This window comes from Camelus bactrianus, chromosome 10 (assembly GCF_048773025.1).
Source record: "Camelus bactrianus isolate YW-2024 breed Bactrian camel chromosome 10, ASM4877302v1, whole genome shotgun sequence".
Taxonomy (NCBI): domain Eukaryota; kingdom Metazoa; phylum Chordata; class Mammalia; order Artiodactyla; family Camelidae; genus Camelus; species Camelus bactrianus.
Genome location: NC_133548.1, coordinates 12,609,212 through 12,621,812, shown reverse-complemented (window position 1 = coordinate 12,621,812; position 12,601 = coordinate 12,609,212). Strand labels below are relative to the sequence as shown.

The 12,601-nt window shown below is 34.7% G+C and overlaps 1 protein-coding gene across 1 annotated transcript; it reads right to left on the bottom strand.

The window, feature by feature from the left end:
• Positions 1-4,483: 4,483 nt before the first annotated feature.
• Positions 4,484-5,440, bottom strand: LOC141578948 (olfactory receptor 5M5). The gene has a single exon (XM_074373030.1). It carries the CDS (start codon positions 5,438-5,440, stop codon positions 4,484-4,486), a length of 957 nt encoding a protein of 318 aa, XP_074229131.1.
• Between the last annotated feature and the right edge of the window lie 7,161 nt (positions 5,441-12,601).

Sequence of the window (12,601 nt, the reverse complement as noted above, 5' to 3'; positions counted from 1 at the left end):
CATTACCTAGCCATGTTTATAAGATTTAAAAGCAGAGAGGTTTCTCTGGCTTACAGAGATTTAAAATATTGAAAATGTGTTTGTAAAAATGCAAATTTGAGGCTCCTATATACTTCTAGGCATATTCTGTAATTCCAATATGGTCTCTGGTAAATAAAAATTTTATTTGGTCTGAGTAGCTACAAAGTGGCAAGCCGCCATAATGATGTTCCATGTTGCCAGCTCTGGAGAGAACAATTCTGACGTTAAACAAGTCTATACAGAACCACTTACATAGGCAACGGACTCAAAACTATAACTACATGAAAAGCAGGTAATTATGTGGATGTCATTATCACTGAGGGCAACGGGAACAAAATATTGAGTTAACAGGAGTGTGATCACGTTATACAGTTCAGATAAGTTGGAGAAGGAAATGATCTTTTTAAATAAAAAGTTAACCAAATTGTGTGAGGTTGGCAGCTTGGCAAAGAGACAACATGAGGGCGTGATCCCCAGAGTTAGGCCTAACATTTCCACAATAAAGATGCTATAAATAAGTAGAAATAAAACAAAGAAGACAAGCTGCAAAACCGGACAACTGGTCAACCTCAGGAAGCTAAATTCCTTCACTCTTGTCTGATTTATTCTGTACATTTCCAGATGAATTCTTCTGTTTATAGAAATAAAAACAGATTTATTATGCATGAATAAATTATACATATTTAAGATTACATCAGTGCGTTTCATGTTTTCTAGTTCCCATCACTTTGTAAGACATGCTCTCTGCTTTGTAAAAATTGTCTGTATTTCTATCTATCTATCTATCTATCTATCTATCTATCTATCTATCTATCTATCTATTTTTTAGGGAGCACAGACTATTGTCCCAGGCTAAGCAATAGAGAAATAATTGCTTTCAAACATTACATCTGACCTTATGGCATTTACAGTATCACTGGGAACACAGATTTTAGTTAAATAACCAAACTTATAAGGGTATTATATCTAAAAACTGTTAAATGTAACAGTGGAAAAATACAGAAATCTGTGAGAGGAAAATGAGTCTCAAATAGATGAAGTAATTTTCTAGTTAATAATAGCAATGAGTTAGCTTTTACTGAGGGAAAACTAAGTAACAGTCACTGTTCTAAGTGTTTTATGTATTAAACCATTTCTTCCACACAGCTTCCCTATAAGAAAGTATCATATATTAATCTTATAGAGGAGAAAACTGAGGCAGAGAGAGGTTGAGTAACTTCCTCAGTAAATCTGATTCCAGAGTTCATGCTTTTAACTATTAATTTAGTTGATAAATGATGGAGGCAGGATCTGATTACAAAGCCCACTTTATTGAACAGGCAGAATTTGCTTATAGAGTATAAAACAGGAGGTTTTCTCACAGTGGATTATATCATTCAGGGTGCATGCAGCTAGCAAATACCTGATCAACAGCGTTTTTGGAAGACAGAAAAGGATAGTTTTATTCATGACATGGTTTTTCCCTTCAAAAAATATATCAAAAAAAGTATGGTATTGTAAGAAAAATAATCAGTAACTTTGAAACCAGATACATTTGGACTTCCTTTCTAAGCTATATGATTTTAGGTTAATTAATCCATAGTCTCTGTAGGCTCATTTTTAAAATAGAAACTATAATACTGAGATAATACTGTTGGTGACCACATTAAGTGAGACAACATATATTAAAACAGTGTCTGATCTTTGGGAAGTATTATTATTTCTCTCTCTTTCCTTCATGTATGCATGTGTGAGTGTGAAATCTAAGCATTCTTCAGATATCCACTATTCCCAATAAAATATATTATATATGAATAAAAATGTTAGACTTATAGTATTATCATTCCCTGGAACATTCAATTATTTTTTTTAAATACACATAGATCAGTTTTTCATTAGAAAAACTACCAATTAGAGTCAAGATCTTTCAGATAGGTGGAAAGAAAAATATAAACTATCATATCATAACGATTGTTCCTTAGAAAAGTATAGTAAATATTCTCTATTTTTAGATTCTTCCATCATCACATTGCTTAGTTTGTTCAATAATGTAGAATCCAACAGATATACCTTTAAAAAGAGAAGAGCAAGGATGTAAGAGATGGTTTTAACATTCTTCATGAAAGACTTTATCATTAATAAGGAGATTCTCTAATTTGGGGGTAAAAACCCAGGGTCTACTGAAATAATTCATTAATAGAAAAGGTACGTCACGAGCATATGCATATTCTATGGCCAGCACAGTGAAGTAGGAACTGAAAAATAGACTGTCTAATGCCAGCCAGTCAGTTCATGAAAGTACTCAGTGAAAAACCTCTTTTACCTGAAACTTGTGTGCGCGTGTGCAAAACCATGGGCTTCATGTTGCTAGTGTCGGTCATAAATACCAGTGACATGGGGCACTTGTATTTCTGAGCAGTACTGCTGGCTTGTAACTAATACGCTTCCTCAGAGTCACTTATCGGTCCATTCAAAAAAAGTTTTCTTATATATGCAAAAATGGAGGCACTTTGTTTACTTTCAAAATGGACATTCATTTATTTATTTTTTTTAACATTATAATCATTATGGAAACTTTATTTGGTGCCAAGCCAAGCTAGGTGGTAAGATAGAGACATGGACCTTGAGTTAACATTTGAAATAATTTTACATAACTTTATATGAGTGTGTACTTAAAAGAAATATATCTCCAGATATTTGTTTAAGTAGAATTTGACAAACTATTAATTGAATGTTAGAAGTTACAAGAATAGTTACCTATTTGTATGTGTGTTTTAACAGAATTTGTAGGCAACCTGACTTTCAAATTTATTTAAATAACAAGCTCTAGTAGTAGAAAGGTTGAAATAATTGTATGGGATAATATAGAATCAATGAATATGAGAATGTTATTCTGCAGGAAATGCTGAGCAAAAATAAGCTCTAAGAGAGAAAGGATGCTTTGAAATACAACTGAGAAAAATATGTCAATTGGGAGACATTACAGTTTTGTGTCCTTTCCTTTTCCTTTGAAAGTAACATCTGACACTTGTTTTGATCAGACCCTGCCTGGTCTGGCATAACATTGTACTGGGAGCAATGAGTATGTTGGAGCAGGTGTGCAGAAGATGAACAGATTCTTGCCTTGTACATTCATAAGACAATCTTTAATTTACTCAAAATGAATTGATTCCTCTAGAGCATCAGCCCTTTCATTTTCTTATACTCTAGCACTTAGCAAATTGTATTGATTTTTATCTTTGCAGTTTCACAAAACTATACAATCCTAGTGCTCCTTGAAGTGTCCTTGGTACTTGGAGCAGGACTTGGCTCATTGTAGAAAATTGGCAAACATTCATCAACTTTGCCTATGCTATGTAGCTTCAAAGTCACCTGAAATGTTAACATCTTAAAAAATCAACTTGTATGTGCATCCTTTAGCACTAAAATACTTCCAGATAAGTCATCATAATTAATTCTAAAATTGGATTCATGATAACTAGTTGTGACAAAAAACAATTGTGGGTAAAATCTAAACTATGAGATAAATAGCAAATACCCGTCACATCTTGGAAAATAGTTTAGAAGGCAGAGATGAAAGAAGGCATGAAAATCTTAGGCTTTAGGAGACTGGAATGTTATTGATAAACTCTAGAGTAGCTAAAATTCCTTCTGAGGCAAGACCTAAATCTTTGTACCAGCCATTCTCTGCCTGCTTCACGAGTTAATATCTGAAAAATAAGTTATTTGAAGATTCTTGTTTCCTGTTAGGACTTAAAGAGGAAGACGTCTTATTGAAAATTACTGTCACAGGTAGAGGGAAATAAATGGATGTCAGTCATGGACACGAGGCTGTTATCCTAAGTTCTGTCTCCCAGAGGTGACAGCAGGTCAACAGCAGCTGTGGTCACATCCTCTAAACCATTAAATCAAAGCCCCTGCATAGTAAATGATACAGAATTAAAACTACTAAAAGTTAGCTCATGATAGTCAACATGTGTATTAACAGTTTTGTGTATACAGTTATACATATACGGCCATACCATACACTGGTTTGTGGATATACGGAAGCTTTCTGGAAATGTAAGGAATTGTTAATAGTAATTTTGAGACGTGACAATGGAAGATCAGGGTAAGGCAGAGAAAAGGAAACATTTTACTCTTTCACTGTATATTCTTCTAGAGATGGAATGTTTTACTGTGAGAATGTATAAATTTTATAATGTAAAATAAACATATAAAGTTACAAATACCAAAGTGTGTAAAGAAAGAGAAGTGATCCCCCATATCGACATGTATAATGCCCAGTCTTTTACACACAATGCACTCACATGTCACGTGTAAAACTGTAAGTCTTCTATACCTATGTCTTTACTGTTTTGTTGTTAGACTATAGATTTTCATCATGGATTTAAAATTGACTTTTCTGTAAATGCAGTTAAAGTTGTATCCAGTTCTCATAAATATCTTTTATTTAATATTTAAAGAAAGATGCACTGTAATTTTACTTCGAAAGTACATTTCTTCTGATCACTTTCCGGAAAGCTTGTTTCACATCCTTGTTCCTCAGACTGTAAATGATGGGGTTCAACATAGGGCTTACAAAAGTGTAGAAAACAGCAATGATCTTGGACTGCTCCACTGACTTGTCCGAGGGAGGTCTAACATACATGCAGAACAGGGTCCCATAAAACACAGTCACTGCCACCAGATGGGACCCGCAGGTGGAAAAAGCTTTGCGCCTACCATCAGCAGAATGCATCTTCAGGATGGCAATGAGAATGAAGATGTAGGAGATGAGGATTATGAGAAGGGAGTTGGAGAGGTTAAATCCTGCCACCACAAACATGGAGGTCTCCTTAATGAATGTGTCAGAACAGGAGAGCCTGATGAGGGGTGGGTCAGCACAATAAAAATGATTAATGATATTGGAGCCACAGAAGGTCAAGCGGTGTGTCCACATGGTCTCCATCAGGCCACTAAGGAACCCATAGACATATGGACCAGCAATCAGGCGAATACAGACCCCTTTAGACATCTTGCTGCTATAAAGCAAAGGGTTACAGATGGCCATGTACCTATCATAAGCCATTACAGCTAACATGTAATACTCAGTAATCACCATGGCAATGAAAAAATAGCACTGGACTAAACAAGCAGTATAGGAAATGGTTTTTTTCTCTAATAAGAAGTTCATCAACATCTTGGGGGTCACATTAGTGGAATAGCACAAATCCAAGCAGGACAGACTGGCAAGAAAGAAGTGCATAGGGGTGTGGAGGCGAGAATCTATCCTGATCAGGACCAGCATCCCAAGGTTCCCCCCAACAGTGATCAAGTAGATCACCAGGAACAGCACAAAAAGAATGGGCTGAAGATCTGGATGATCCGTTAATCCCAAGAGAACAAATTCAGTCACTAAGCTGGAATTTCTTCTGACCATTTTCTTAGGTGCAGGCATTGTTCACTTAGATGAATTAAAATAAATTTAGAAGTGAATGAGAAGTCCATCATATGCTTCTTGTCTCTCATTCTCTCTCTTTTTCTTCTACTCTCAACTACCCTCACACATAGCAATTATTAGGCAGAGTCAGGAGCTGTAGGAAGTAGGACTTTTAAGAAGGTCATAACCTGTAATATCTAAGTGTATAATGTGCAGATGATTCCCAAAGAGAATGGCTCCTGTGACTCCAACTTGTTGGAGAATGAGGGAATTATGAGCTAAAGTTTATTTAAAATCGATGAACCACTAACCACCACTTATGATTTACTACAGAATTATGGGCTTTATCATTTTTTCCAGGAACATTTCGAGACAAAACAGTGACAAGTAATAGAAAACACTTTTGCAGTTCTTAACAGTGTGTGCATATTTAGAAGTCTGACCTTTGAGAATCGCACTCATTACTTGCTGTAATAGAGAGCTCCAAATTACAGAGATTTGAAGAAAATTCTCCAGGGCCCATTTTACTACTATATCCAAAAAATACAGGAGATTGTGGTATTCCTGTGTGAAAAGACCAAAGATAAAGACTCCAGATTTGGAAATAATGAAGTCCTGTATGAATTAGTCATGAAGGAATTTTCACTCAGAAGAGTTTGTGTGAATAAAGCAAGAGAAACTTGGATAGAGGAAAAGGGAAGTGGCCAAACTTAGATCACAATTTTCTTTGCTTATTAATTAATTTATTTATTTTTCATTTATCCCAGAAAACGTTTAAGGAGTTTACAGCACACAAAAACAGTTGGCAAATCTGAGCTATTGTTGGAACACAAATTTGACTCTAAATTTTCTAACAGCACATATGAATAGTTCAACCATCTTCGTTACAGACTTATAATGCCCAGAAGTTATAAAAAGAAACGAATCAGGGGGAGGGTATAGCTCAAGTAGTAGAGCACATGCTTAGCATGCATGAGGTTCTGGGTTCAAGCCCCAGCACTTCCTCTAAGAATAAATACATAAACCTACTTACCTCCCTCCACCTCCCCCCAAGAAAAAAAAAGGAAAAAAAAAAAGAAACTAATCAAGAGAAAGAGAATTAGCCTTAGTATAGAGTTTAGGTGACATTAATTATAACGAAAGGATTACACTTTCAGATAAAATTATCATTTTAGGTAATATCGATTATAATGAAAGAATAGACTGAGAAATTCTTGTGCCAGGAGTCTGGAGAATATATTTTCATTATGGATCCTCAATGGGTTCATGTGTTATTTTATAAATGATACAATAAATAAGATAAGGAATCAAAACTGAAATGACTATGGGAACCAATCAGAGAACAAGAGTGAGTTAAGTGGGTTGGGTATAAGAGTGAACTCAAGAAAACTAGAGGGTTATTCCAGACTAAAGAGTCAGCAGACACAAAGGCCAGTTGACTTTTACCTGTATGGTAATGTTGGCCCTGTGTTCCAAGATCTTACACATCCAATTTTAAATAGATATCAGAATTCATTATTATTATTTTTATATGAAACTTATCAAATATAGTGTTGGCAATAATTCAAGTTTTAAACCTATCTTTACCCAGAGCATAACAAAAGAAATCTGTAGGCTTGATCCACAGAGATTCAAATAACAACTCACCAATTATATTTGCAGTATCTAAGCTGTTCCTAGAGATTGAACCAAGTACCCTCAGAAGTTACCTACTTTGATCTTGTAATATTTTTATGATCCTGTATGAGTTAGTCATTATAATAAGATAATCTTTGTACATAAAGAGCAGTCAACACTATGTGTATGCAAATCACTTTGCCAGGGAAATAAAGATAACTGGTAACAGTGCTTAACTTGAAAGATCTGGTTGGTGCCTTCATGGGGAAGGAGATATATGAAGAGAAAACTAAAGTTAGAAGTAATTAGTTCAATAACAAGATTTGAACACAGTAATTAATTGTGCTCTGGAATCAGGACATGGATCAAAGAATGATAACCTTCATCTAGGGCTTGAAGGATAACTAAGAATTTTCTAGAAGGACAAGTGTAAGGAGGACATTTAGATAGGATCAAGAGTACCTGCAGAGACAGAAAGCTTTCAAGAGAAATCGAAAATATCCCATCTCCACGTAGGGCTGATCTGTTGTGTCAACTAAAACATTTTAAAATGGCAAGTAGCCAAACAAATTGACAGTCCCCGTAGAAGGCCGAGAAGTGTGAATACCCCTGACAGATACAAGGCAGCATGTTTTTGAATTTGTTTGGAATGTACGTGTTTATGTGTGTTACATCCATGTTACGGTGATGCATGTGAACAAAAATTCCCTGTAAATTTGAAAAAGAAGTAATTTGCAGGGCTTAAATCTACAGCTTTGGCCTTTGGGAGGAAAGTACAATAATCAGAGAACTGGGATTTATAAATGACAGAAATGCTCTTTCCAGAACACTTTCACCAGAACGATGAGTCCATTTGGAAAACGTACACTTAGTATACGAAATCTTCCACTTTAATGGCATAAGAAATTTCTATGATGAATTCAAGCTAGTTGCATTAGAGCTAAAACCTTTTTTACCCCCAACTGAAAGTAAGCATCTGAATGACTTTGGAATACTTGAAAGAAATTTAACTGAAGATTATGCTTTTGAAGAGTGTGTGCTGCTGGGATGTGTCAGAGGCTCATGTTTAATGGCTGGGGGGATGGCTTTTGTTAGCTCCTTACTTAATTTTTACTGCACCCAAAGTGCCCTTGTACTTAGAAATATTGTTTATTTATTTGATACTTATACAGTAAGTATCAAAATTTTTCTTCCATAACTCTTTCATCTTCTAAATCCTTTTCCAGCATACAATACTGAATAATTCATATTAAATTATTGGAGAGATTGCTGAACCTATTTAAAAACAGCCATGAATATTTTGATCTCTGTAAGAGAAATATCACACACAAAGAATTAATTAAACTTTAGGGAGGTAGGGAAACAGACACTCTTCTAAAAAGGGTTTTTCTTGTGACATTGGTGTCCAGTTTGAAATCTCTGGGTCATTAGTAGTCAGTGTAGGTAGCAATGAGTTTTTTAAAGTCTGTGTTCTTTATTTCAAGAACTATAACGGAAATAAAACTCCACATTAGTTTTCATTGACTCTCCAATATCAAATTGCTTTCTTTTGGATTGGAATTATAATAAATAACTAGCTAAAAGAGAAAACATAGATTTGATTATACTAATGAATTTGATTCCCAAGGATATTGATACTCAGTTTTTTTCTTTATGTAGAGATGCCAGGAAAAAAGCATTAAACATAATTTAGTTGGAATCACTGAGCAAAAAATGAGACGTGCCATTTATGGTAAATTGGTCAACATGATCAATATTTGGTGAAAATTTGGAGTTCCAAGAATTTCCTCTTCTCCTCCTCAAAAAAATCAATCAATGAAAGTGCAAAGCTCACCTTTACAAGTGTCACTGGTACCTGAAATGCTACTCATTTAAATATTTATCGAGGAAAAGTTTTCCCTTCTCAGGGTTCAATTGACATGCAAGTGTATGATGTAGCAGAATAACAATGAGCTGCTGTCACAGTCACTAGTTATCCCCTGTGCATAGGGCCACCATTCTGTAGTCCCATAAAATGGATTGAGTGGGAGAATAGGAGATATTGAACCCAAGAAAGGGATCACAGAAAATAGATGTAAGGGCTACTGAAGTTTGGTTGCAGTCTAGAAACTACCTCAATTTGTCATTGAGACAGGTAAGTCTGCAAGAATAGCAGGGCAAATAGTGATATTTTAAGGTAGGCAATGAAGAAAATGGTCCGTAAGTCATGTGGTTGGTGGAGCCATGCATCTCAAGTGAATATAAATTTCCCTGGAAGGAGCACCTTCCTTGTCTACTCTACCATAATGAGCTCCAGCACCTTCCACCTACCTCTCCCTTCCAACATCTCACAAATATAAGGGCAAGGTACATTGCCTGATTACAAAGCATGAAACTAAATTATAGATCATGCTACACATTGTAGCTTCGTACTAGCCAATGGTACACCAGTAAAAACTCTTGTGCGTCTTCATTTAGAAAAGATTTTTTATCTTATTATTAGTGATTTTTTTTTTCTGTGGACTTCAGAGTCCTCATTTATTCAATATCAGACTTTGACTAAATAATTTTTAAATTCCCATTATGTGTTACATTCATTTATGTAGTTACAAATCCTACCCTCATTACTAGTCATGTGTCTCTTAGTTAATATGTCTCTCTCCCCATTAATTTAGAGAGAGATTTGTAAAGTTCTATGAGGTTTTTTTTTTTTTTTGCTAGAATGAGTATAATTCCTGCTTGAGGTTGTCTGTTTCTCTTTTGAATTATTCCATAAATATTTTTGAGGGGGAAAACTATTCTTTCAACAGATACTATTCTAAAAATGTTTATAAGATTGTCAAGTGCTTACTGTAATATGGTTATTCAGTGTGTTAAATTATTGAATGAATGGAAAGAATGCTATTTGTAAAGGAAAATGATTAGTGTAAAGACACGATTCCAATAAAATGTTATATTTTCTAGTGACCAATCTAAATAAGCAATACATAAAGACTAATTTTAATTGGCTAAGAAATTAAGCTCACATTCAAAGCTGTTTTTGTTGTCACTAGACTCCTACTGATGAAGACCCAAAGGTGAAACAAGAAGAGAAAATGCAAGAACAGAAGTCAGAATTTTCATCCCTACCTGACCCAAGGAAAGATTCTCTCTTGAGACACTAGTGGTCCAAGTGATGAGTTTCTGAGAATGATTTATACCCACCTTGTAATTGGGAGCTTTTACCCCTAAAGCATTTTCAACACACTCTGGAGAAATAATTATAATGTTGCTGTAAGAGAAAGCTCCAGGGAAAATAGTAATTATGTGGAGTCATACTCATTGGAGTCTGGGGATTGGCACAATGGGATTCATCAGTTTGTAATCATTTTGAGCTGACTACTTTAGGTGATCAGGAGTTTATTCTCATGGAGTTTCTGCATCATGGATCACCACTTATTCTAATAAGATCAATAGAATAATTAATAAAGATATAAAATGATTACATAATTCATAGACAAGGATGTTTCTGTGATATCATCCCAGTCTGAATCATGTTTTGTCAATGTCTTCTACAAAATTACTTTTGAGTAAATGTTTGCTAAATAGACTTTCATATCTAGAATAAAGTGGTTAAATGATAAAACCCGGCGAGTAAAATCATTTGGACATGATATCATAATGAATTGTAGTAGAGTGAGTTTAAGGTGTTGGGCCCAAGTGTTGGAAAGTAATATTTTATGGAAAACCTGGTGAGCATGTAATTTAGCAGTATTTTATTTACTTGAACTCATGTGAAATACACAGGCTAAAAGTAAAAACAGTGTGTCTATCTTTTCTTTCTATTTACGAAGTATTCGATTATCCTCTGATCCAAGAGGTACAAAGATAAAAATGATATAATCATATTCTTAAATAGTTATTAGTGTAATTGTGAAGGCAAAAGACGTGAATTCTTCCATGGTGTATTGAATCAAAGCTTTTACCATGATCTACCTCTAGATTTTTTTTCTCACCCTCGTCAGTCTGCTTAGCCATTACTGGTCTTGTGAGAACCTCTTTCAGACTCAGGCCATTCCCACAGCTCTTGTCACTGCCTTGAATACTGTTTCTCCCTGACTTCCTCAACCTCTTGCCTACCCATCATTTAAACAACTTAAAGGTCAATTTCTCTACCCAAATGAAACCTGCTCACCACCACAATTATTCCAGCTTATCTTACCTTGTTGTTTCTTTATGACATTCCTTACAATCTTAACTGTAAATATAGTGCTTTTTTTTTTTTTTTTTTTGGTAAGATTTGTTTTCTTTTCCAGACTACTAATTCCAAGAGGATAGGAAACTGTGATTTCATGTTCACTATATACACAGCGTTCAGTACAGTAATGGAAACATGCTAAGTGCCACATAAATATTTATTAAGGAAATTTATTGAAAAAAATAGAGCAAGATTTCACCCACAAATGTGTTTTGTTTTTGTTCACATGATGTTTTCAAACTGACAAATTTTATGTGAATTACAGTATTATGAATTTTTTTTTTTTAAATCGGACTAATCTGACTCCCCATGGCTTGCATTCTGGCATGGAAATAACATGACTAAAGCTGAGCAGCAGCTTCTTCCATTAAAAGGTAAATGCACTATGGTTTGTCAAGAGCTGTTAAACTACTTATTATGATCTTCTAACCCTCATACCAACTTCACAATTTATTTGATTTTTTGGCCACAATATTGAATATAGTGTGAGATGCACTAAACATTTTAGTTACAAAGTAGAACAGGAACACAATGGAGAAAATGATTACTTCTACTCACAAAAGTCTAGCAATGTAACTCATAGGTGATAGCTTCATATACACAGTGCCTTGATCAAGTGAGGAAGACAGAACAAGGCATCTTTCATTTATGAGGGTAGAAAGTCATGATTTTCAACTGTCATAATCATATCTGTTCTGTGTGAGTTTATGTCAGTTTGGAGGAAGAATTGTCTTTGGCCCTTGAAATCACACTGTCATTAGCCTGGTACTTTAGACAGTCTGATACCTAATGAAACAACCCAGATTATGATAACAGATGGGTGGGTAAATGATTATGGTATATCTTAAAAATGTAATCCTATTCAAAAGATATAAACACCCCATTGTCCATAGCAGCACTATTTACAATAACCAAGATGTAGAAGCAAGTGGAATGTCCATTGACAGATGACTGGATAAAGAAGATGTGATATATGTATACAATGGAATACTACTCAGCCATAAAAAGGATAAAATAATGCAGTTTGCAGCAACATGGATGCACTTGCAGATATATCATTCTAAATGAAGTAAGCCAGAAAAGGAAAGAAAAATACCATATTATATCACTTATACGTGGAATCTAAAAAAAAAAATGAGACAAATCACTTGTTAACAAAACATAACAGACTTACACACATAGAAAACAAACTTGTGGTTACCAAGGGCTAAAGAGGGGTGGATGGATAAATTGGGAGTTTGGGATTTGCAGACACAACTACTATATATAAAATAGATAAACAACAAGGTCCCACTGTAGAGCACAGGGAACTATAATCAATACCTTGTAATAGCCTATCATGAAAA